Source organism: Nansenia antarctica (assembly GCF_963989245.1).
Source record: "Nansenia antarctica genome assembly, chromosome: 7".
NCBI classification, from domain to species: domain Eukaryota; kingdom Metazoa; phylum Chordata; class Actinopteri; order Argentiniformes; family Microstomatidae; genus Nansenia; species Nansenia antarctica.
In genome coordinates this window covers 9,472,881-9,499,733 of record NC_137677.1, presented here as the reverse complement: position 1 = coordinate 9,499,733, position 26,853 = coordinate 9,472,881, and the positions used below count along the sequence as shown (strand labels likewise).

At 40.3% G+C, this 26,853-nt stretch overlaps 2 protein-coding genes across 5 annotated transcripts in view; both read left to right on the top strand.

Moving 5' to 3' along the window:
- The first annotated feature begins 971 nt into the window (after positions 1-971).
- LOC308163083 (complement factor H-like) lies at positions 972-17,120 on the top strand. Of its 2 annotated transcripts, XM_080537264.1 has the most exons (21): positions 973-1,178; positions 1,515-1,700; positions 2,567-2,672; positions 4,565-4,641; positions 4,893-5,078; positions 5,204-5,386; positions 5,510-5,704; positions 6,367-6,534; positions 6,829-7,008; positions 7,192-7,380; positions 7,485-7,652; positions 7,989-8,171; positions 8,355-8,543; positions 9,014-9,196; positions 9,380-9,565; positions 9,671-9,838; positions 10,175-10,357; positions 10,547-10,708; positions 15,194-15,373; positions 15,481-15,687; positions 16,797-17,120. In XM_080537264.1, the coding sequence occupies exons 1-21, from the start codon at positions 1,109-1,111 to the stop codon at positions 16,850-16,852; spliced, it is 3,405 nt and encodes a 1,134-aa protein (XP_080393390.1). In that variant the 5' UTR covers positions 973-1,108; the 3' UTR covers positions 16,853-17,120. The 2 variants fall into 2 exon arrangements, with proteins under 2 accessions (XP_080393391.1, XP_080393390.1); XM_080537265.1 differs by lacking the exons at positions 9,380-9,565; positions 9,671-9,838; positions 10,175-10,357 and having other exon boundaries at positions 972-1,178.
- A 6,634-nt stretch (positions 17,121-23,754) lies between these two features.
- LOC308162254 (complement factor H-like) overlaps positions 23,755-26,853 on the top strand; it is a 45,898-nt gene continuing 42,799 nt past the window's right edge. For 2 of the 3 annotated variants that reach the window (XM_080536392.1, XM_080536394.1), the window contains exons 1-3: positions 23,762-23,970; positions 24,288-24,473; positions 25,378-25,483. In XM_080536392.1, the coding sequence (XP_080392518.1) occupies positions 23,901-23,970; positions 24,288-24,473; positions 25,378-25,483 (362 nt within the window). In that variant the 5' untranslated portion in view covers positions 23,762-23,900. Of the gene's footprint in view, positions 23,971-24,287; positions 24,474-25,377; positions 25,484-26,853 lie in introns of all 3 variants that reach the window. The other variant, XM_080536393.1, reaches the window with a different exon arrangement.

Below are 26,853 nucleotides of genomic sequence, written 5' to 3'. Positions count from 1 at the left end.
AGGCCCTGAACACAGCAAAGACCTAGGTTCTGGGCCCTGGACAGTCTGGACGGATTGATGGCAGCTGCTGGACTGAAAAAATCAGGTGTAGTGCTGAGGCACAAACATGTACATTTCAAGCCTGCAAACTGCGACACTTTAAATAAATGTGAAATAACACTACTGTGCAATATGACAACCCTAGTCGTCTATCTGTACAGTATAGTATAGTGGATAGTGTACATAGCCTTTATTTATGTAAACCAGCTCCTTCCCTTCTTGTGATTTTTTTTAAAGTGTTTTTTTTTTTTTCTTTCCTAACACCAGGGGAGCCACCCCTCCTAAATGTCGTTGTTTGGTACCTGTACTGTAGCAATCACAATAAAGACCATTCATTCATTCATACAAGGTGTGCTTCTGCAGTTTATCTTCAAATGGACTTTCCTTTTACAAATATAACATATTTGACTGCATAGTCCACTGCTGCAAATGCTTACCAGACATTTGCTGAGCAAGTGAACCTTCTACTGTGAATCTATTTAGAAATCAATATAATAAATCAATCAAAATGATAAGATAAAGACACAAGAGTAAGGGTCAAACTGTATAGACATTCTGCCTGTGTTATTTGTAGCCTATGTGTTCTAAACCCATTATTTTCAAATGTTGACAATGTAATACTAGTTCAGATTCCTAAATAAACACTAAATAAAGTTTCAGAATAGTCTTGGAAATAGTGCCCAGTTGATTATGGCTGTATAACTGTATTTGAGTGTGCAAATGTCAGGAAATGAATGATGACCAATTCTTATCAGCGTCTTGTTGCCAGATCAAAGTTTGTCTTTCAACACACTCACTGCATTTGGTAACCTCTGTCTCATCTATTTACCATGTGATATAGTGTGGTCAATTCCCGTAAACCCTCCCTCAAGTCCTTCCTTCTGACAGATATACCCTACAACTACCTCTGCATGCTCATAGTGTATGTCGTTGTACTTACTGGAATCAGGTCTGATTTTATCGTTCAAAAACATTTTTGCTGGCTGTTGCGTTGCCATTGAGAGGACAGTGACTTGAGAGGACTCCACTCAGACATTTCTCACTTGTGCCTGAGGGTGATGCAGCTATAATGCAGGTGATAACACGAAGCTCCATCCTTGCACTATGGATGTGTACACTCACCTTTGTTAGAAGCCAAGGTAAGATCCCTCTGCCTGACTAATATTCTAGGCATAGAAAGATATATTTGTGTTTGTGTTGTGTAATAATAATAATAATAATAATAATAATAATAATAATAATAATAATAATAATAATAATAATAACACTCATGGGTTAACTCTTGGAATCACCTTGAAATTGTTTGATGTTTTTATATCACATTTGTCACCAAATAATTATCTGAAACATGCAGTACTGGCAGGCTATGGTTCCACAGCCATGTGTGCATTATGCAACAGATATTTCTTACACTTTCTGTTTCTAGCATACACATGTGACTGGTAGTTTTTTTCCTCTTTCTCTGTGTTCCACAGAGAGATGTACACGCGACAATTTTGTTAAGTCCAACTTGTTTAATGACCATGTTGAGAAAACCAGGCTAGATGAAAGCTACCCTCATGACGATACAGTGCGACTGCACTGCAAGATCGGCTATACAGGTTTTTACAGAATCAAATGCTCTAATGGTACATGGACAGGCCGTGGTCGGAAGTGTGAAGGTGAGTCTAACTTTCAAACACGAAAACAGCTCAATTTCATATATGATATTGTCAAGAGTTCATCTCATTCTATTTGGTGTGACATGGTCTTCAGACAACATAGTTCGAAACTAATAAACATCTATACAGTTCTCCGCCTTGTTGATTATGTTGTGATGGCTAAGTATGATTGATTTTCTGATGATTGAAGTCTACTCTAGACGATAGGTGTGTCCCAATAGTCTGTCCTCTATACCTTGTATCCTCCTGCCCCTTTTTTCTTTGTCCCACCACTATAATAATATATATATATATATATATTTAGCTGACGCTTTAATCCAAAGCGTCATTGCAGTGAGTGCATACATTTGTCAGTATATGGTGCGGGGGCAACATTGTTTTTGTTTTCTTACTTTGTTCTTTATTTTATTTTATTGTGTTACCAATAATGTAATTGGCATACAGTACATTGTACTCTCATTGCACATTGCAGAATCTTTTTTCTCAGCCATTCCCACCTTTCTCTGTAAAACTGTCTTTCTTGATTTCCTATATACGTTTATATTTTACTATGGTATATGGTTCCTAAAACATAGAACAATAATAACCTAAAAAATAATAATCAAAAAAAAAATAACGTAACTCACATGATAACTTTCCTCTCTCAAAATAATGTTTTGGAGAAGCTCTAAAGTTCCTTAGATATTGTGTCCAAACAATGCTTTTTGAGAAGGAAGCGAGGAGAGCATGCAAGGAATAAAAAAAACTGTGAGATCATTCTTTTTTAGATTCATTCATATTGACTTTATGACCTTTCAAAGCTTGACTATTGAGAGGGCACTGGTTAATTATCTGTATTGAAAACCAATTATCTGTATTGTTTTCAGCAAAGTCATGTGGCCATCCAGGAGACTCATCATTTGCGGACTTCCGTCTTGCCGAAGGAGAGGATTACGTATTTGGGTCTAAAGTTGTTTACACATGCAGAACAGGGTAGGGATGCTTCTGTTCAATGTTCATGGTCAAATTACTTCATTAACATATTATTCATTCAAATATGGATGTATTTACAGTGCCCTGCTAATGGGACAGTGTTTTTTTTTATTTATTATTATTCTTTCGGCTCTACTACTTTGAATGGTATTTCTGTACATGGTTGTACATTGGTTTCTGTACTGTTCCACCCAATGGTGTGACTACTTGTCCTAGATTAGTTTTTCACAGTCAGCTCAACTCTCCTTTGCATCAGATCCTCCAAGGAACAGTGTTGAGGATGGACATTATTACAAAGAAGTGTGAAACTGAAATAAGCACAACAGCATCCATCAGTATACAATAGCTTACTCAAGCTGGTTACAGTTAGCCTAACTAATTCGTTATTCTGTTTTGATTGATTGATTGAAAACTTTATTAGAAGATTTGCAGAAGTAGGTACATGAAAGTACATATTACATACAAGGTCAACTAACAGGATAAAAACCCAAGAAAGCCACTGGCTTATTTCAATTGGGGTCCTTGATCCTGTCAGTGAAGTTAAGGTCAAAACTATAATTTTCTTTAACAGAATAATTCAATGTACAGTACAGGCCAAAAGTTTGGACACACCTTCTCATTCAATGTGTTTCCTTTATTTTCATGACTATTTACATTGTAGATTCTCACTGACGGCATCAAAACTATGAATGAACACATGTGGAATGATGTACTTAACAAAAAAGTGTGAAATAACTCTAAATATGTCTTATATTTTAGATTCCTCAAAGTAGCCACCCTTTGCTTTTTTGTTGTTAATTTAAAAAAAAAATGTGTTGTTGTTAATAAAATATATAATAATAATATAAAAAAATATATATAATAACATATTATTATTAACACATATCATATTTAATATTATTATTATATATTTTATTAACAACAAAAAAGCAAAGGGTGGCTACTTTGAGGAATCTAAAATATAAGACATATTTAGAGTTATTTCACACTTTATTGTTAAATACATAATTCCTATGTGTTCATTCATAGTTTTGATGCCTTCAGTGAGAATCTACAATGTACCAAATAGTCATAAAAATAAAGGAAACTCCTTGAATGAGAAGGTGTGTCCAAACTTTTGGCCTGTACTGTAAGTATAAAATGAACCAATCGGGTAAGTATTACATAGAACATCGTATTTATGCTAATTAGTCTCGTATCAAAAGAAATAGCTTGAAGTGAACTCCACTACCACAATGTGCAGTCGCACATGCTATCAAAACTGTACACGCTGTAGCGAGTATGTCAAAAATAAATACTTACAACAAGGGACGGTAGTTTAACTTACTGATATTGCCACTCAAAGAAGGGCTAGAAACTATACGATGGTTAACGAGGGTGCCTGAATATTGCTGCTCTTTCTTGGACTGCATTCGTAAATTCGCTCTGAGAGCGCCGGAGCGCACACTGGGTTCAACGTCATAAAGAGAACAAGTAATTTGATTGGACGAGAGGCATTCCACGAGTGCTGATGAGATTTCCAGAGCAAATTTACGAACGCAGCCTTGTTGTCACTGAAAACAGGAAGTGCAAAGTAGGAAGTAGCACCAAACGAACACTACTAGATGACCCAGGGGAAGATTGTAAAGATTAAACAACTATGCCCCCTAGTGGCAGAGGAAAGGAAATAATACATGGAAACCGTTCCATTACAGTTTCACCATTCAGAAATGACAATACTTTTTTATGCATAGTCCCCCTGTTTCATGGTATTGGGACATCAGGATCAAATGTCCAAATGAATCACTCATGTTAAGTATTTGGTGGACAATCAAATTGCATGTGAGTCTTTGTTCCAGTAATTCTTCCATTTCTTCCATTTCTTCCATTTCACTCCATTGTGTTCACCTCAGTCACATCATGGTGTCTAGGACTGACCATCGGAACTGCCTGGACCGAGGGTGGGACAATGCTATCCCTGTGTGTGAGGGTAAGAACGTACAGATATAATAGACTCCCAACGCATTGGCATCCAAGCCTACTTATACAGTATAGTGAGTAGAATGCTCAGGTAAATTATTTGAAGGCTAGGTTTTTAACTCTTTTGATAATGGTTTTCCTGCCAATGCCTTCATATGTTGAAGCAGTATTGCAGAAAAGTGTTTACAACAAAAGTGTTTACAGTCAATTACTATTATTGTTTACAACATGTGAGTTAATTCCATTGTTTGCTTTTCCCAGCACAGAGATGCCCAAGTCTTAACATGCATGGAGATGACAACATGAATATCTATGGAAATGTTGATGAGGCATCCTATGGTAATGTGATCCAATTTGATTGCCGCAATAATATGGTTCTCAAAGGACCATCTGACATCTACTGTACGGACCAAGGGCAGTGGAATAGCGAAGCCCCAAAATGTATAGGTAAAGGATTTTGTTTTAATTGGTTAATTCCGAAAGAGATAACCAACTCAAACGTTTCAATATTAGTACTTATTATTATTGTTGTTGTTATTATAAACATATTTTATTTCTGTGTTCTTCAACAGAGATCGAATGTGAAAGCCCAAATATAAAGAATGGCAGAGTAACTGACAATGAAGGTCTAAAGTATAAGGAGAGTGACTTTCTTGGTTACGAATGTGCTAGAAAGTATAGGCCGGCTGGAAGGGCCTCTCGGTGTGGAAGAACAGGCAATCGAGCAGTCTGGAATCCAACACCTGAGTGTGAAGGTAAGGAGGTGACTCCTCTGACCCCTCTATCATCACACTGTCGATCCAACCCAAACCCCTTTTGTGTACCATGGCAACATACTTACATGTGCTCTTTTCAATATTTTCCTCTCTAAAATACAGAGGTTAGATGTGAATTGTATTTGCCAGCTACACACGGAACGAAATATACACCTCCTTACAAGTCTCGGTTCTTACCTGATGAACAACTGAACGTGGACTGTGAATTGGATTACTGGAACAAAGACTCACATCAGTCACAAGAGATCATAACATGCAAAGAGACCGGACTGTGGTCAATGAGACCTGAATGTGAAGGTATAGATGCACCATGGACAGAGGAAATCAGAAGTATTACTGTGTTGATCTCACATTTAAAGAATTGGTGGACTTCAAAATGGCACAAGTAATGTATAAATTAAAAAATAAGATGCTTCCAGACTGTATCCAGAGACTATTTCAAGTTAGACAGAGTAATTACGAACTCAGAGGAATATGTATGTTTATGAAAACAAAGATTAGAACAAATGCAAAACAAAGATGTATAACAGTTAAAGGAGTTAATTTATGGAATACTTTTGAAAAGGAAATGAAAATGTGTAGTACACTAAAAGGATTATTTTTTTTTTTTTTAAAATAAGATGATTAACAAGTATAAAACAGAGGTTTAAATCTAGTTTTTGTTTGGTATTTTTTGAACTTTTTGTTGACATGCGTAAGTGAAATTTTGTTTATAAAAGTTTCAATGTTTTGATTATGCATTCATGGGGGGACATGCATACATGTAACAAGGGTAGGCGCAATAAGCCACGGCTTCAGCCAACACCTTTTTGGTCCTGGTGTTATGAATTGTGACTGTGTACATTTTTAAATATCTGTATTGTGAATTGTATAGGGGACCAAAATAAACATTCTCAATCAATCAAAAACAGGTACCGTATAATTCACATCAAGTCTGAATATGTTCATTCTCATTTCAGAGATCACTTGCAATGATCCACAAGACAGTTCTGTGTATTCTCCCAGACGTTGGAACATGGGAAGAGTGAGGGGAACTCAGTATTACAGTTGTCGGAGGGGATATAAAGCTATGGCACGACAAGCAACATGCACAAAGACTGGCTGGACACCAAACCCCCTCTGTGAAGGTACACATATGGAGGTTATCTTTGGTTTCAGTTTGGCCAGATTCACTTTAAACCTGTCTGGTATAGTTTCTGCTTAAATAGTTGCCATAGGTTGTTAGGGATAGGGTTAGGGTCATATATGTATATATGTATATCATGATATGTTGGATTGTTTAATAATTGTATTCATTGTCTTTCAGAGATTAGAATGTCTGACCTTTAAACCTGCCTGTTAGTTTAGTTTCTGTTTAAATTGTTTCCACTGATCATGATAGGTTTGTGGATTGTATCATAATTGTATTCATTGTCTTTCAGCGATTACATGTGACCAGCCAGAAATCCCAAATGCTGAGATTGAAAATCTTGAAGCTCAATCAAGCCCATACATGTACGAAGCCAGATTAATTTACCATTGTAAGAAAGGTTATGAACCAAAGGATCGCAGGACTACTACCTGCAGAGAAAACGGCTGGGACAATATAATCCCCTGTAGTGGTAAGCTTATGATGTTCATACTGTACATCAATTAAATTAAAGTCATGAAGGTTTTGAACTAGAACTGCAGGGATGGGTGGAGCCCTCTGTCATCCTGCTGCCTATCTCACCCCAATCCCTGTTGTGTACCATGGCAACATACGTACATTTGTTCTAGTCAATATTTTCCTCTCCAAAATACAGAGATAAAATGTGTATTGCCACGTAGTGGAGGAACCACATATACACCTTCTTCCCCGAATCGGGTCTCAATTGAAAAAACAGTGAGAGTTGACTGTGATCCAGGATACTGGACCATCCGTACACATGAGTCATCAGTCACCGTAACGTGCCAAGATAACGGACAGTGGTCATCGACACCTGGATGTGAAGGTATGCAGCACCTTGGACAGAGGAACGGATATGTATTACTGTGTGTTACCTTACAGGTACCGTATAATTCACATCAAGTCTGAATATGTTCATTCTCATTTCAGAGATCACTTGCAATGATCCACAAGACAGTCTTGTGGATTCTCCCAGACGTTGGAACATGGGAAGAGTGAGGGGAACTCAGAATTACAGATGTCGGAGGGGATATAAAGCTATGGCACGACAAGCAACATGCACAAAGACTGGCTGGACACCAAACCCCCTCTGTGAAGGTACACATATGGAGGTTATCTTTGGTTTCAGTTTGGCCAGATTCACTTTAAACCTGTCTGGTATAGTTTCTGCTTAAATAGTTGCCATAGGTTGTTAGGGTTAGGGTTGGGTCATATGTAAAAAATAAAAGGCTAATTTCAATATATTATGATATGTTGGATTGTTTAATAATTGTATTCATTGTCTTTCAGAGATTAGAATGTCTGACCTTTAAACCTGCCTGTTAGTTTAGTTTCTGTTTAAACCTGCCTGTTAGTTTAGTTTCTGTTTAAATTGTTGCCACTGATCATGATAGGTTTGTGGATTGTATCATAATTGTATTCATTGTCTTTCAGCGATTACATGTGACCAGCCAGAAATCCCAAATGCTGAGATTGAAAATCTTGAAGCTCAATCAAGCCCATACAAGTACGACGCCAGATTAATTTACCATTGTAAGAAAGGTTATGAACCAAAGGATCGCAGGACGACTACTACCTGCAGAGAAACCGGCTGGGACAATATAATCACCTGTAGTGGTAAGCTTATGATGTTCATACTGTACATCAATTCAATTAAAGTCATGAAGGTTTTGAACTAGAACTGCAGGGATGGGTGGAGCCCTCTGTCATCCTGCTGCCTATCTCACCCCAATCCCTGTTGTGTACCATGGCAACATACATACATTTGTTCTAGTCAATATTTTCCTCTCCGAAATACAGAGATAAAATGTGAATTGCCACATGGAAGAGGAACGACATATACATCTTCTTCCCCGAATCGGGTCTCAATTGAAAAAACAGTGAGAGTTGACTGTGCTCCAGGATACCGGACCATCGGCACACATGAGTCATCAGTCACCGTAACGTGCCAAGATGACGGACAGTGGTCATCGACACCTGGATGTGAAGGTATGCAGCACCTTGGACAGAGGAACGGATATGTATTACTGTGTGTTACCTTACAGGTACCGTATAATTCACATAAAGGCTGAACATGTTCACTCTCATTCCTGAGATCATTTGTGTGGTCACCTTGTGAATACTCCTTGCTATTGGCAGGGGCAAAACTCAGCAACTCATACATATAATGAGCAATATGTCAAATGCACAAAGGATGGCTGGGCTTATTGCAGTGCATGGAATTGAATTAGGAATGGTATCATGGAATGGAATGAGGAATGTGTTGTATACCATTCTCTATTCCGATCATTACAATGAGCCCTCAGATTACTGCCTCCAGTAGTTATACCAACTTATCTTTGGTTTCAGTTTGACCAGGTGACCTTTAAACCCGTCTAGTATAGTATTCCGCTTAAATTGTTGCCACTGATCATGATAGGTTTGTGGATTGTATCATAATTGTATTTATTGTCTTTCAGCGATTACATGTGACCAGCCAGAAATCCAAAATGCTGAGATTGAAAATCTTGAAGCTCAATCAAGCCCATACATGTACGACGCCAGATTAACTTACCATTGTAAGAAAGGTTATGAACCAAAGTATAGCAGGACTACTACTACCTGCAGAGAAAACGGCTGGGACAATATAATCCCCTGTAGTGGTAAGCTTATGATGTTCATACTGTACATCAATTCAATTAAAGTCATGAAGGTTTTGAACTAGAACTGCAAGGATGGGTGGAGCCCTCTGTCATCATGCTGCCTATCTCACCCCAATCCCTGTTGTGTACCATGGCAACATACGTACATTTGTTCTAGTCAATATTTTCCTCTCCGAAATACAGAGATAAAATGTGAATTGCTAACTAGAAGCGGAACCACATATACACCTTCCCCGAATCGGGTCTCAATTGAAAAAACAGTGAGAGTGGACTGTGACCCAGGATACCGGACCATCGGCACACATGAGTCATCAGTCACCGTAACGTGCCAAGATAACGGAGAGTGGTCATTGACACCTGGATGTGAAGGTATGCAGCACCTTGGACAGAGGAACGCATATGTATTACTGTGTGTTTACCTTACAGGTACCGTATAATTCACATCAAGTCTGAATATGTTCATTCTCATTTCAGAGATCACTTGCGATGATCCACAAGACAGACTTGTGGATTCTCACAGACAATGGAACATGGGAAGAGTGAGGGGAACTCAGAATTACAGTTGTCAGACGGGATATAAAGCTATGGCACAACAAGCCACATGCACAATGACTGGCTGGACACCAAACCCCCTCTGTGAAGGTACACATATGGAGGTTATCTTTGGTTTCAGTTTGGCCAGATTCACTTTAAACCTGTCTGGTATAGTTTCTGCTTAAATAGTTGCCATAGGTTGTTAGGGTTAGGGTTAGGGTCATATGTAAAAAATAAAAGGCTAATTTCAATATATTATGATATGTTGGATTGTTTAATAATTGTATTCATTGTCTTTCAGAGATTAGAATGTCTGACCTTTAAACCTGCCTGTTAGTTTAGTTTAGTTTAAACCTGCCTGTTAGTTTAGTTTCTGTTTAAATTGTTGCCACTGATCATGATAGGTTTGTGGATTGTATCATAATTGTATTCATTGTCTTTCAGCGATTACATGTGACCAGCCAGAAATCCCAAATGCTGAGATTGAAAATCTTGAAGCTCAATCAAGCCCATACATGTACGACGCCAGATTAACTTACCTTTGTAAGAAAGGTTATGAACCAAAGGATCGCAGGACTACTACTACCTGCAGAGAAAACGGCTGGGACAATATAATCACCTGTAGTGGTAAGCTTATGATGTTCATACTGTACATCAATTCAATTAAAGTCATGAAGGTTTTGAACTAGAACTGCAGGGATGGGTGGAGCCCTCTGTACCAGATAGTGGCCTTAGAGTATCCATTCACTGTCTTTGTTTTGATTGTACTGTGTACTGTTTCGCTGACTCTGCCATCTTTTGTGTCCATGTTTTCAGCAGAAATAGGGGCATGTCTAATACCCTCTTTGACAGATGGGTTTGGAGTCCAAGTGGCTATGAATTACTACTATTCCTGCGAAGAAGGATTCAAACCTTTCACTGAGGGCTGGTGGGGTACTGCCAGCTGTGCATCTGAAACCCCTGAAGTTAAATGCATTGGTAAGTCATGGGCGGAGTTAAGGGTCCCCTAGCAGATAGATTGTGTATTAAGGCCTAGTCTACACGTACATGGGTATTTTTGGAGACTGGGTTTTTTCTCCTTAATTAAAGAAATAATAAATCCCATCCACACAAGCACTGTTATAGAAAATATCTCTGTCCACAGAGAAGGCAAAAACAATTCTATGTATGAAACTATGTATGATGTCGATTTGAGTATGTAGTGCGTTCCCACAGATTTATGAAACACAGAATAAGATGTTCCTTTGTGCCAGGCACGTACAAGAGAGTGTGTGTGTGTGTGCGTGTGTGTCGTCTTGGTGGTGAGTGGTTCAGTCCGGGGGGGGGGGGGGGTAGGGGTTAGGTTTAATTTCGGACGCATTATCAGTAGTGTTCCTCCAGGTCATGGGGTGTTTCGGCCATCACACTATACACCCTCGCCAGAGGTGGCCAGCTCAGGGGGATCAGCCCCGAACTTGCGTCAATCCTAATTCGTCATGAGAATGGCTGACGTCTCATGAGACTATGCAAGGCAGGGGCGTCCTTTTCCCTGAGTCAGGCCTAAGCTGACCGCATACCTTCTGGTTGGCTACTTCGGGGCCCAGCAGGGATCTTTCCTTCTCATAAAAAGCCACTGGCTGCTTCTTTCGGTTGCTTCCGATGCAGCTTTGATGGCTGAACGCAGGCTTTGGCCTCTGATTCCCAGGTCTGTAAACAATCTGGTGGTAGATCTTGCCACAAACCCTCTGCACCCCACCTCCACTGGGCGGACTTCAGTGTTCCAGCCGCGGTGTTGTGCTTCGGCGGCGATCTCAGCATAGCGTAGATGTTTCCGCTCGTAAGCTTCATCCACTGCGTCCTCCCAGGGTACGGTTAGTTCAATGATGTACACTTTTTTTTAGAGAAGGGGACCAGAGAACCAAGTCAGGTCTCAGGGTGGTTATGGCGATCTCTTTAGGAAACACAAGCTGTCGTCCAATATCAGTCAGCATCTTCCAGTCGCGGGCCAACCGTAGCTGGCCTCGCTCAGATGGTGTCGAGCTGCTCCTGGTAACCTTTGCCCCCTCACGGACAAAGGTAATTGCCTGTTGGTGATTGGATGCTGATGGCGGTAGGGAGTTGGTGGCAGCTCGTTTGTCCTCCAGGGTGGATGCAAAGATCTTCAGGACTTGGTTGTGACGCCACGTGTAGCGTCCTTGGGCGAGACTAGTTTTGCATCCTGAAAGAATGTGCCTGAGGGTGGCTGGCGTGGAACAAAGGGCACACCCCGGGTCTTCACCATACCACTGGCCAAGGTTAACTGGTGTTGGAAGGACGTCGTATGTAGCTCTGATAATAAAGCTCAACTGCCTCGCTTCCATGGCCCACATGTCCTTCCAGCTAATCTTCCTCCTCTCCACACTGTCCCATCGCGTCCACTGTCCCTGCTTGGCAAGAGAGACTGCCTTGGCACATCTTCCAGCCTCCTCCTGATGGCGTACTTCCTCCACCACCATCTTCCTCCGTTCTGGTGCTGTGGCCTTACTCCAGCAGGGCGAGCAGCTGTTAGCCCGAAGCCTCCTCTTCCCTGCTGAACATACCCCACAATGTCAGCATGTTTGAGGGCTGCTGTTGCTTCCTCCACCGCTTTGGCTAGTGTCCATTTGCGCCCGGTTGCCAAGGTTGGTGCGTTGTTGCTCACCACTAAATCTCTGGATTCATTCAGTGTCATCTGGAGTCTTGTTTTTGCACACTTGAACTCCTCTGTGAGACTGGTGAGGGGCAGCTTGAGGATGCTATCTCCGTAGAGACCTATGGTGGTAAGGCATCGTGGAATTCCGAGCCATTTCTTGATGTAGCCTGTGACTCCTCTTTCCAACTTCTCTACGGTTGAGATTGGGACCTCATACACTGCGAGGGGCCACAGCATCCGTGGTAGGAGTCCAAACTGCAGGCACCAAGCCTTTAACTGTCCAGGTAGCTGTGTTTTGTCAATGGACTGCAGGCCACTGCTGATATCTTTGCGCAGTTGTAGCACCTGGTCTTTGTCCTTCAGGCTTGCATCCTACCACCTGCCAAGGCTTTTTACAGGTTGCTCAGACACTGTTGGGATTGGATCATCGCCGATGAAGAATTTCAGGTCAGAGAGCACTCCCTTCACAATTGAGATGCTTCGTGACTTGGATGGTTTGATCTTCATACGGGCCCAACTGATGTTCTCTTCCAGTTTTCTGAGCAGCCTCCTGATGCATGGGATGGTGGTGGTCAACGTTGTAATGTCGTCCATGTAAGCTCTGAGCGGAGGGAGACGCTGACCAGAGTCAATTCGCTGTCCGCCTACAACCCATTTTGAGGCTCGGATGATGACTTCCATTGCCATCACAAATGCCAGCAGTGAAATAGTCAGAGAACCTCCGGAAACGTAGAAGGAAGAAAGAACAAGCTAGAACACGGTTCTATAAGGATCCCTTCAAGTTCCTTAAAAGTATCTTCACAAAGGAAAAAAGTGGAGCTCTAAAAACAACAAAGACAGACCTGGAAAATCACCTGAAAGAAACACACTCTGACCCAAGGCGGCATGAACATCTGACCATTCCCTCTGATATCCCACCAATCGACCCACCCTGAACACCACATGCTGATCAGCCCTCCAACCTGGAAAGAGGTGGAAAACACAGTGCGTCGAGCAAGAACGGCATCAGCCCCGGGGCCAAACGGAGTCCCATACAAGGTGTATAAGAACGCATCAGATGTCCTGAGGTTTCTCTGGAGGCTCATGAGAACAGCATGGCAGAAGAAGATAATACCTAAAGCGTGGCGCAGGGCAGGTGGAGTCCTCATCCCAACGGAGAAGGATGCAGTCAACATCAGCCAATTCCGTCCAATCTCCCTACTAAACGTTGAGGGCAAAATCTTCTTTTGTGTCATTGCACAGAGGATGGCCGAGTATCTGAGAAGAAACAAATACATCGACACATCTGTACAGAAAGCAGGAATATCAGGATTCTCGGGGCGCTCAGAACATTTCAGCATGATCTGGCACCAGATCCAAACGGCAAAGGTGGAGAGACGGGACATTCACGTCGTCTTTCTGGACCTTGCCAATGCCTTTGGCTCTGTGCCCCACGAACTCCTGTGGTCTGCCTTCGACTTCTTCCACATACCGGACACCATCACAGCCCTGGTTAAATCCTACTTCCAAGACATGCAGTTCTGCGGATAGTAGCAATTGTCGATCACTCTGCCTAGGGGCTCGGGGCGCTCTCCATAGTACTCAGCCCCCGGCTTAGGGGCGTTGGTGAGCGGGTTGCCACAACACACACACACGTTCGCCTAGTATTTGACTGCCTGTAGCCACCATGTCACGAATGTAGCTTATTTTAATAAACTGGCCACATTTTGGGAATATACATGGTTACTTTCTCACCTGAAAACATAATAAAACGTAATAAAATGACATGTTAACACTTATAGAGCCAACATTACAACAGCTTTTAGTCCGTGGAGGTTTAACCTCAGTCCGCCACTGCATCTAAATGTTGTTCTTCTGCGCTCCTCTTTTGCAGCTGTTTCTTTTTTTATTGCACGCTCCCTGAATTTCCCGCCAATATATTTGATATTTGTATCAAACTGTGTGGGGAGTGTCAGATGAATAAGCCTAAGTCGTGACGTATTTCCGGGGCCAACGTTGGCTGAGGCGCTGTCTTCGAGATGCCGAAATAATAATAATAATTAATTATATTTATATAGCGCTTTTCCGAGGCTCAAATACCCTGACAATATGGAGAAAACGGTAAAGTGCTGTGTCCCTTGTTGTATGAATAGATCCGAGTCTAAAAAACGATTAAACTGTCATTCTACCGCTGTAGTTCACAGGTACTCCGGTGCGGAGAATTTCTGATTTGGCCTCGGAAATGGCTAAACGTCACTTTTGACGTCAGACTTAACAAGCGGATAGCTCAGTATTATAACAACTCAGGGTATTAAGTGAGGGGATTGAGCCCTGTATAGTCAACGCATCTGCAGAGAGACGTGGGAGACACAAGGCTGCTACAACACAATCTGCAAACTATCAAAGATTTAAAAAAAAAAAACTATCCTAAATGATCAAAGTTGTCTAGATGATCGTCGCCCCCATGATTAAATTGGGTGTGGATCTGTCTCCTTCCGTTTGTTGGAATGTCACATGCAATATCTCAGGCACCACTAGGACGAAACTCGAGTGAATGGTTCGCCTTACCATAGAGATCTGGCATTAACAAAAGGTTGAAATATTGTGTGCCTGTGGCTTGCGTGACACTGAGGTACTACGCAATTCTCGGGTCCAAGTCTAGCTCACAACATTACTTCTTTTAAACTAGTGGCCAAATGCTTAATTGTGCATCTTTAATTAAGGTTAATTGAAAAAAGGGTACCAATATTTCTAATGTGATAATAAATTGTTCATCTGCATTTGTTGTATTGAAACCATACTAATTCTAATATGTCACTGTGGTTTATCTGTAGCCAAGTCACAGTGTGGGAAACTCCCCAACATTCCTCATGCAACGTTTCCTCAAGAAAACGATGGCCCCTATCCAGATGGAACATCTATTCCATTCCAATGTGAGGATGGACACGAATCTGAAATCAATCCCAGCAAGATTACATGTAAGAATGGAGAGTGGGATTTACTACGATGCAAAGGTGTGTACTGTCTACTATTGTATTTCATTGTTGTTGTTGATTTTCTTGAGTTCTTGAGACATCGCTCTAACATGTATGCTAAATGTGTACACTATGCTCTATGTTAGGTTGGGTTTCTCCTCCTGAAGCATCCGAAATTCAATGTGGCCCTCCACCTAAAGTTGGAAGTGCAATTGTCGAAAGGGTATATCAGAATATATATGATGATGGATCTGAAGTACAATATAAATGCCGCGATGAGTCTTTTACGATGGAGGGAACAAGCAAAATCACCTGCTCAAAAGGGAAATGGCCAGATCCCCCCAAATGCATACGTAAGTATTGATGAACCACAAACATATCACAGATCATTTTTTTCTTGTTATATACAATACAATCAATCTCCACCTTATAGACTAAGTAGGCATTAATGCACAACATGGTGTTTATTATCAGCCAATATCCGATGGACATGTGGGGATATCGGCTGTACTGCAGTATCGCCACATGCACATAACAAACACTGATTTATTAGCCATATAATTAATCAAATCAACTGTTGGAATGTGGTCATTTTTTAAAACCCCCTGCCTACCAGCACACAGCAGCGGCCCCCAAACCCTCCCCCGGGAAGGCCCAGCCGCCCCACACACCTGACCCGTCCCACCACCAGCACACCGTAGACACAGTAGCGTCTCAGTAACGTCAGCCACAGTTTAACTCATGGTAATCTATTAGACCTGCTAGACAGTATGCGAAACCAGCACGTCTGCGAAGAGAGGCTAGCTTAAAGTAGCATAGTTTTATGCTTCGAGTCTATTTTCCTCGGTAGCAAGAGGAGTAGATAGAAATCCAGGCCGGCGGTAGCTATGGCTCAGTCCACCCAAATGTGCGGCTTGCCTCGGGCCCTAACCCAGACAAATGAATTAGAATGAGCTATTTAACAGATTTTTTTTTTTTTTTTAAGTATTTTTTTCTGAGTGGGGGTCCCACTCATATTTTTCATCTTATTTGACAGATACAGTGAAGATTTAGACAGGAAGGATGGGTGAGAGAGAGAGGAGGGATGACATGCAGGATATGTCCCCGGCCGGAATCGAACCGGGGACCCTGCGGTCACATGGTCAGCGCCTAACCCGCCACGCCACCCAAGCGCCCCAACAGACACTTTTAATTACAGGGACATTCCCCTGAGTAACTGAGGGCTTACTCAAAGGCACCCTAGTGGTGGTGTTTCAGGCAGGATTTAAACTCCCAACCTTCCAATCACCAGTCCAACTCACTATCCACTAGACCACCACTACGACACTAGAATGTTTGTATACTCTGTATAGAATAGATTCAATGGTCCATTCTTCAATAGAATATACCTTTTTCTCGAATGACATTTCAGAACGCTTTGGTTCTCAGGACATTAACAGATTGTTGTTGTGTCTCCTTTCAGAACCCTGCACTGTCAAAGAAGCCGACATGGAGAAAAGGAACATGGTGATTTCATAACATTTAGCTGTGTTTTGGGAACATCCTTTATTGACGAAGATCAGAAACGTCAGATGTGTAAAGAAGGTGAAATTGATTTGCCCTCATGCCTGTAAAGCATCTTCAGATGACGGGAACTGATGATCACTGCTAGTGTTGGACAATTATGTAAATGAATAACCACTCTTAAGTTTGCACAAATGATTTGCTCTGGAATTGGTATAAACTGTGATTCAGTGATTTAAGAGTATGTATGAACTGAAATAAAGCACCCATGGTTTTGAGTTAATTAATCGCCTTATCAGCCTCTTCTTGCTATAGTACCTTGTACCTGTCTGCACAGCTCATTACTGTTACATGTACTTTGGAAGCTTATTATTATAAATCAAAACATTTCAGTTTACAGACCTATTTTTCTACAGCCTTTCATGTCACCACCACTTGCCGCAGACACAAAGCTCTTATTTCAAAGGATCCGAAGTCAGACTAGTGACAGTCACTAACACAATTCGTCTCAAGAAAGTCTTTTATGGGGATTGTTTGCCAAAATATTGTTTCCATTTGATTAAGTAAATGGCACCATGTGTCTGCAAAACATCAGTGCATGCATCTAATCAGAGCTAGAACAGCAGGCATATTAAATATAGACGGTAATTCATTCATTAAAATACTTTATTATATACATGGTTAGATACGAATGAAAAGAAAAATCAATCAATTATGTACAACAATCTTGAAAAAATACCACCCCCCATTGTATTTTACATTACAAAAGCATCTGCCACCATCTGAATAGCTCGAAGAGGGTCCACTATGTCTTTCAACTTGTCCTTTCTGAGAACCCAGTCAGGTGCAAATCAGAAGGAAAAAAAAATGGACACATCAACAGTTACTAAAGAAACAAAGAGTTCACTTAAACTATATATATATACTGTATATATATACATATACACACACACACACACACTCAACGGCCACTTTATTAGGCACACCTTTTCAACTGCTCGTTAACGCAAATATCTGCCAATCATGTGGCAACAACTTCAGTATTTCCCCTACCATTGCCTTGGGGGGGTAACCACCCGCCCCCCCAAGAAAGAGGAATTACTACAGACGTAGACACAAAACATCTGACAAGCAGGCTAAAATATCCGCGTTTTTTAAACGCACCCAACCTGAATCTGGCGAGTGGCAAGCCCATAGGCTCGTTGGTAACGTTAGTCCGCCAGTAGTATCGCATAGCCAGACCTATCTCCGCACTTCACATAGCCAGATCTATCTCTCCACACTTCACATAGCCAGACCTATCTCCACACTTCACATAGCCAGACCTATCTCTCCACACTTCACATAGCCAGATCTATCTCTCCACACTTCACATAGCCAGACCTATCTCTCCACACTTCACATAGCCAGATCTATCTCTCCACACTTCACATAGCCAGATCTATCTCTCCACACTTCACATAGCCAGACCTATCTCCACACTTCACATAGCTAGATCTATCTCTCCACACTTCACATAGCCAGATCTATCTCTCCACACTTCACATAGCCAGATCTATCTCTCCACACTTCACATAGCCAGACCTATCTCCACACTTCACATAGCCAGATCTATCTCTCCACACTTCACATAGCCAGATCTATCTCTCCACACTTCACATAGACAGATCTATCTCTCCACACTTCACATAGCCAGACCTATCTCTCCACACTTCAAATAGCCAGACCTATCTCCACACTTCACATAGCCAGATCTATCTCTCCACACTTCACATAGCCAGATCTATCTCTCCACACTTCACATAGCCAGACCTATCTCTCCACACTTCACATAGACAGATCTATCTCTCCACACTTCACATAGACAGACCTATCTCCACACTTCACATAGCCAGATCTATCTCTCCACACTTCACATAGCCAGATCTATCTCTCCACACTTCACATAGCCAGATCTATCTCTCCACACTTCACATAGACAGATCTATCTCTCCACACTTCACATAGCCAGACCTATCTCTCCACACTTCAAATAGCCAGACCTATCTCCACACTTCACATAGCCAGATCTATCTCTCCACACTTCACATAGCCAGATCTATCTCTCCACACTTCACATAGCCAGATCTATCTCTCCACACTTCACATAGCCAGACCTATCTCTCCACACTTCACATAGCCAGATCTATCTCTCCACACTTCACATAGCCAGACCTATCTCTCCACACTTCACATAGCCAGATCTATCTCTCCACACTTCACATAGCCAGATCTATCTCTCCACACTTCACATAGCCAGATCTATCTCTCCACACTTCACATAACCATATCTATATCTCCACACTTCACATAGCCAGACCTATCTCTCCACACTTCACATAGCCAGAACTATCTCTCCACACTTCACATAGCCAGATCTATCTCTCCACACTTCACATAGCCATATCTATCTCTCCACACTTCACATAGCCAGATCTATCTCTCCACACTTCACATAGACAGATCTATCTCTCCACACTTCACATAGACAGATCTATCTCTCCACACTTCGTTTCGCGCTGTGCCGCGCTGGAGAATAATAATGGATGCTGTAACTGTCATAGTAAATAATCCATTTTCTTATTTTCTTAAATGTAAAAAGATAACATATAGAAATGTACATGTTATTATATGTAAGGAAATTGTTATTGTTGTACAATTATTGTTTTATTTTGTTTATCTAAACTTTGTAATTGTGAGGTGTTGACACCTCACTGTTCATGTACTGTGGTCACGCGATAAAACTAGATGCGCATAGATTAACAGAAGCTGAACGTGAAAGGTTTTCCGTCACTGTCTGAAGATAAGTCTGAAGTTTAAGTATTAGTGAAGTCTGTATTTAACTATTCTAGCTACTCCTGAGGTTCTGAATAGAAGGCGCACACACACGGTATGTTGTTGTTTTGTTTGTTACTGTTTGACTGTGCATTTTGATTTGCCGTTTTCTCAAGTGATTTCTCACGTGTATGTGATGTCGGAACGCAATGCTAGCTAGAGAGGTGGCTAGTATGTTGAGTGGGTAGCCGACTCGACGTAGCCTCATTTTGGTTTCAATGTGTAATTAATACTTTATTTCACATTGCAGTTTTTCACGGTGTTTGTGTGTACGGTGTCTGGACACACAAAATAAAGAACATCAGTATCAGAATCATGGGTTGCTTGTCTAACAGAAGAACACCTTCGGGAGCAGTTATAGATGCACTTGATTATTTTACTTAAAGTAGACATACAATCTTTCTTATTCTGCTAGACAGGGTTCGAGTTATAAGCTGATCTCTGTGGGGGTCTCCAAAATAACAGTGCGAAATGTTCTCATGCACGCGCGAATCATGCCCACACAGCGATGGGACTTACAAGTTTTAATTAGCTATAGGCAGTAGCGGATTAAGGTGGTCAGTGGCCCTAGGCTACTCCTTTGTGTGAGGACCCCCCGCCCCCATACACAAGCCTCCCCCCTCCCCAAAATATACAACTCACGAGCACCCTGCACACACACCACTCATAATGCTTTACCATAAAACACTTAAACACTTTAATAACACAATAACACAACAGTGTTAATAATGCAAAGAATAAAAAAAAAAGTTCAGTGCATTCAGTTCTGTCTCTATTGCTCTCCTCTCCCGTTGTCTCTCTGTTACTGTCCTGTTGTCCGTCTCTCTGTTGCTCCCCTCAGCTCTAAATGACAGAAATGAATTAGCTAATTAGTTGGCATGTAAACATATAGTTAGGGTTGGGTACAGTTTGGGTTTTATTCGATACCGGTGACAAATCGATACTTTAAAAACGGTACTGGTACCGAAACATCATCCTCATCCTCATCCTCCTCCTCAAATACCAACATATCCTGACGCTACAGCTGCAGGCTACTCATTTCACCACATCAACAGCCCCACATGAAACAACAGCTATAAAAGCGATAGTCACACATGTATCTCGGCCAATAATTGTGTTATTTTTGCTATACAGAAGGAGCGAAAAATACATGTACACTAGGTTAGTAAAAAGTAAAAGCCACCTTACCTTTACGGAGACAAGATAGACCTGTTTGGTCTGTTTTCAGTAGGCTGCGGTCGCGGTCCTGGAACCCATGATGCTGACGTCCGATGTATTTTCTTTATCCAAGATTGGATGAACGGGAGAGGGTAAAAAAATGGCCTTTTTTTGGGCGGCATGGTAGCTACTGTATGTATATACTCCTGTATAGATAATGAATGAATGTTTGCTTCTCAATAATAGGCTAGGTGCACGATCTCACTACTTCCTGAAAGGCAACTGGTATATGAACATATCCTGTCTCACTCTATTGGTTTAATTGATTAATCAGCTGTGCACTGTGTGTTCCAACGGTTTACCGCACAGCTGATTAATCAACCTTTTGCTGTTGCACAATATTCTACTGCGCCCCATGGTGTCTTGGTGGTGAAGTGCAGGCAGTCAAAGGCCTACTGTCATTCACAGGAGATTAATGGTGCGCGTAGCTCTTTTGGAAAACGTGTTTATTTTACAATATTTATAATATAAATTAAATAATATTCATTACATTGACATTTTGATCAAATAATAGTTGTGGTAATGTATTATTAGCGACCCCCACAGATTTTTGATTTTACTGCCTTCATGGGAGCTCAGAGAGTCTCAGACCATCTCTATGGGAGCTCAGCTCCCATTGGCTCCCACATAACTCGAACCCTGCTGCTAGATTTGGGCTTTATGGTAATACCATAATGGCATATTCACAGTACATGGACAGTGGATTGAAGCATTGGAAAAAACATTTTTATAGTTGGACATGATTTTTTTTCAGGTGAGAGAGTATTGTCAAAATAAAATTATCTGACTGCATTGCCCACAGCAATCCAAAATGTTATAATATGATATAACATTATAATTATGTTATAAATTGATATGGATCAATGTATACCTCTTATTAGATTATAAATACTCTGGTTATTATGTTTGCCTTTTGGTTGACAGCAAAAGAGGGAGAGAGGAGGATAGAGAGGGAGAGAAGGAGAGAGAGCAGGATGGTGTCGGCACACCAGAGAGAGAGAGCAAGAACCAGGTGAGAAAGTGGACAGGTAGTCAAGACCACATAAGTAAGTAGTCTTGTGAACCGATGGTTCTCCAGCCTAATGGCCCATAGGGCAGGAGCCTATCTCCTGTTTCCGTAGCGTGAGGCGGCTTAATGTACAAGTTAGTACACCCCTGGACATGACGCTGGTATGTCGCAGGGTCTTACCCCCTGGGGGGTATGCCACAGTCCATGCCACCCCCCCAAGGCAGCAAACCTAGGGGAAACACTGTAATACATTTAATAATAATAATAATAATAATAATAATAACTTGAATTTATATTGCGCCTTTCAGGGGACCCAAGGTCGCTTTACAGAGAAACAGAAAAGTCAGATGAACAGACAGCCGGACAAAACAAATAGTTCAGGATACGGCTCGTGCCGAGCCGAGCCGTACCGGGCTGGTCAATGGAAAAGAGCCAATAGATTCATAGATATCAAAATGCAGCATACTGTAGTAAGGCACTTCATCATGAAGACTACCTATCCATCCACAACCTACTAAAATGACATTAATGGCAGCTGCTGGACTGAAAAAAACAGGTGTAGTGCTGAGGCACAAATATGTACATTTCAAGCCTGCAAACTGCGACACTTTAAATACATGTGCAATAACACTATTGTGCAATATGACAACCCTAGTCGTCTATCTGTACAGTATAGTATAGTGGATAGTGTACATAGCCTTTATGTATGTAAACCAGCTCCTTCCCTTCTTGTGATTTTTTTTAAAGTTTTTTTTTTTTCTTTCCGAACACCAGGGGAGCCACCCCTCCTAAATTTCGTTGTTTGGTACCTGTACTGTAGCAATGACAATAAAGACCATTCATTCATTCATTCATTCATTAAGTAGCATTTGAATGCTGAGCATGTGTAAAGTGAGTGTCTATCACATGCAAAAACATGAAACTGATGACTTACAATGTAATGACACATAATGGGTGTGTGCCTTACTGAGAAACAGGGGGACGAGATCAAATACAGTACTTCTGTTATTCATGGAAAGTTCAGTTAATTTAATTTGGTGTTGTATGAAAGCAGTCTACAAGGTGTGCTTCTGCAGTTTATCTTCAAATGGACTTTCCTTTTACTAATATAACATATTTGACTGCTTAGTCCACTGCTGCAAATGATTACCAGACATTTGCTGAGCAAGTGAACCTTCTACTCTGGAAGATCAATACTAGAAGACAAACAAGTCAGATTCAGACATTGCTAGGGACAAACATCCTACCATAACAGCACAGTACGGCACAATACAGTTAATGGACAATTCATTCACTTTCCAAATAGTAGACTTCTTTGTAGAAGTGGAATGGAGTAGATACATAAAAAAATGTACAGCACATAAATACTGTGAATCTATTTAGAAATCAATATCATAAATCAATCAAAATTATAAGATAAAGACACAAGAGTAAGGGTCAAACTGTATAGACATTCTGCCTGTGTTATTTGTAGCCTTTGTGTTCTAAACCCATTATTTTCAAATGTTGTCAATGTAATACTAGTTAAATAAATGGGTTCAGATTCCTAAATAAACACTAAATAAAGTTTCAGAATAGTCTTGGAAATAGTGCCCAGTTGATTATGGCTGTATAACTGTATTTGAGTGTGCAAATGTCAGGAAATGAATGATCACCAATTCTTATCAGCGTCTTGTTGCCAGATCAAAGTTTGTCTTTCAACACACTCACTGCATTTGGTAACCTCTGTCTCATCTATTTACCATGTGATGTAGTGTGGTCAATTCCCGTAAACCCTCCCTCAAGTCCAAGTCCACAGATATACCCTACAATACAGTATGTCGTTGTACTTACTGGAATCAGGTCTGATTTTATCGTTCAAAAATAATTTTGCTGGCTGTTGCGTTGCCATTGAGAGGACAGTGACTTGAGAGGACTCCACTCAGACATTTCTCACTTGTGCCTGAGGGTGATGCAGCTATAATGCAGGTGATAACACGAAGCTCCATCCTTGCGCTATGGGTGTGTACACTCACCTTTGTTAGAGGCCAAGGTAAGATCCCTCTGCCTGACTAATATTCTAGGCATAGAAAGATATATTTGTGTTTGTGTTGTGTAATAATAATAATAATAATAATAATAATAATAATAATAATAATAACACTCATGGGTTAACTCTTGGAATCACCTTGAAATTGTTTGATGTTTTTATATCACATTTGTCACCAAATAATTATCTGAAACATGCAGTACTGGCAGGCTATGGTTCCACAGCCATGTGTGCATTATGCAACAGATATTTCTTACACTTTCTGTTTCTAGCATACATATGTGACTGGTAGTTTTTTCCTCTTTCTCTGTGTTCCACAGAGAGATGTACACGCAACAATTTTGTTAAGTCCGACTTGTTTAATGACCATGTTGAGGAAACCAGGCTAGATGAAAGCTACCCTCATGACGATACAGTGCGACTGCACTGCAAGATCGGCCATACAGGTTTTTACAGAATCACATGCTCTAATGGTACATGGACAGGCCGTGGTCGGAAGTGTGAAGGTGAGTCTAACTTTCAAACACGAAAACAGCTCAATTTCATATATGATATTGTCAAGAGTTCATCTCATTCTATTTGGTGTGACATGGTCTTCAGACAACATAGTTCGAAACTAATAAACATCTATACAGTTCTCCGCCTTTGTAATTGTTCCTTTTGGAGATTACTGCAACTCTCTGCCACGACTGTTGATTATGTTGTGATGGCTAAGTATGATTGATTTTCTGATGATTGAAGTCTAGACGATAGGTGTGTCCCAATAGTCTGTCCTCTATTCCTTGTATCCTCCTGCCCCTTTTTTCTTTGTCCCACCACTATAATTATATATATATATATATATTTAGCTGACGCTTTAATCCAAAGCGTCATTGCAGTGAGTGCATACATTTTTCAGTATATGGTGCGGGGGCAACATTGTTTTTGTTTTCTTACTTTGTTCTTTATTTTATTTTATTGTGTTACCAATAATGTAATTGGCATACAGTACATTGTACTCTCATTGCACATTGCAGAATCTTTTTTCTCAGCCATTCCCACCTTTCTCTGTAAAACTGTCTTTCTTGATTTCCTATATACGTTTATATTTTACTATGGTATATGGTTCCTAAAACATAGAACAATAATAACCTAAAAAATAATAATCAAAAAAAAAATAACGTAACTCACATGATAACTTTCCTCTCTCAAAATAATGTTTTGGAGAAGCTCTAAAGTTCCTTAGATATTGTGTCCAAACAATGCTTTTTGAGAAGGAAGCGAGGAGAGCATGCAAGGAATAAAAAAAACTGTGAGATCATTCTTTTTTAGATTCATTCATATTGACTTTATGACCTTTCAAAGCTTGACTATTGAGAGGGCACTGGTTAATTATCTGTATTGAAAACCAATTATCTGTATTGTTTTCAGCAAAGTCATGTGGCCATCCAGGAGACTCATCATTTGCGGACTTCCGTCTTGCCGAAGGAGAGGATTACGTATTTGGGTCTAAAGTTGTTTACACATGCAGACCAGGGTAGGGATGCTTCTGTTCAATGTTCATGGTCAAATTACTTCATTAACATATTATTCATTCAAATATGGATGTATTTACAGTGCCCTGCTAATGGGACAGTGTTTTTTTTTATTTATTATTATTCTTTCGGCTCTACTACTTTGAATGGTATTTCTGTACATGGTTGTACATTGGTTTCTGTACTGTTCCACCCAATGGTGTGACTACTTGTCCTAGATTAGTTTTTCACAGTCAGCTCAACTCTCCTTTGCATCAGATCCTCCAAGGAACAGTGTTGAGGATGGACATTATTACAAAGAAGTGTGAAACTGAAATAAGCACAACAGCATCCATCAGTATACAATAGCTTACTCAAGCTGGTTACAGTTAGCCTAACTAATTCGTTATTCTGTTTTGATTGATTGATTGAAAACTTTATTAGAAGATTTGCAGAAGTAGGTACATGAAAGTACATATTACATACAAGGTCAACTAACAGGATAAAAACCCAAGAAAGCCACTGGCTTATTTCAATTGGGGTCCTTGATCCTGTCAGTGAAGTTAAGGTCAAAACTATAATTTTCTTTAACAGAATAATTCAATGTACAGTACAGGCCAAAAGTTTGGACACACCTTCTCATTCAATGTGTTTCCTTTATTTTCATGACTATTTACATTGTAGATTCTCACTGACGGCATCAAAACTATGAATGAACACATGTGGAATGATGTACTTAACAAAAAAGTGTGAAATAACTCTAAATATGTCTTATATTTTAGATTCCTCAAAGTAGCCACCCTTTGCTTTTTTGTTGTTAATTTAAAAAAAAAATGTGTTGTTGTTAATAAAATATATAATAATAATATAAAAAAATATATATAATAACATATTATTATTAACACATATCATATTTAATATTATTATTATATATTTTATTAACAACAAAAAAGCAAAGGGTGGCTACTTTGAGGAATCTAAAATATAAGACATATTTAGAGTTATTTCACACTTTATTGTTAAATACATAATTCCTATGTGTTCATTCATAGTTTTGATGCCTTCAGTGAGAATCTACAATGTACCAAATAGTCATAAAAATAAAGGAAACTCCTTGAATGAGAAGGTGTGTCCAAACTTTTGGCCTGTACTGTAAGTATAAAATGAACCAATCGGGTAAGTATTACATAGAACATCGTATTTATGCTAATTAGTCTCGTATCAAAAGAAATAGCTTGAAGTGAACTCCACTACCACAATGTGCAGTCGCACATGCTATCAAAACTGTACACGCTGTAGCGAGTATGTCAAAAATAAATACTTACAACAAGGGACGGTAGTTTAACTTACTGATATTGCCACTCAAAGAAGGGCTAGAAACTATACGATGGTT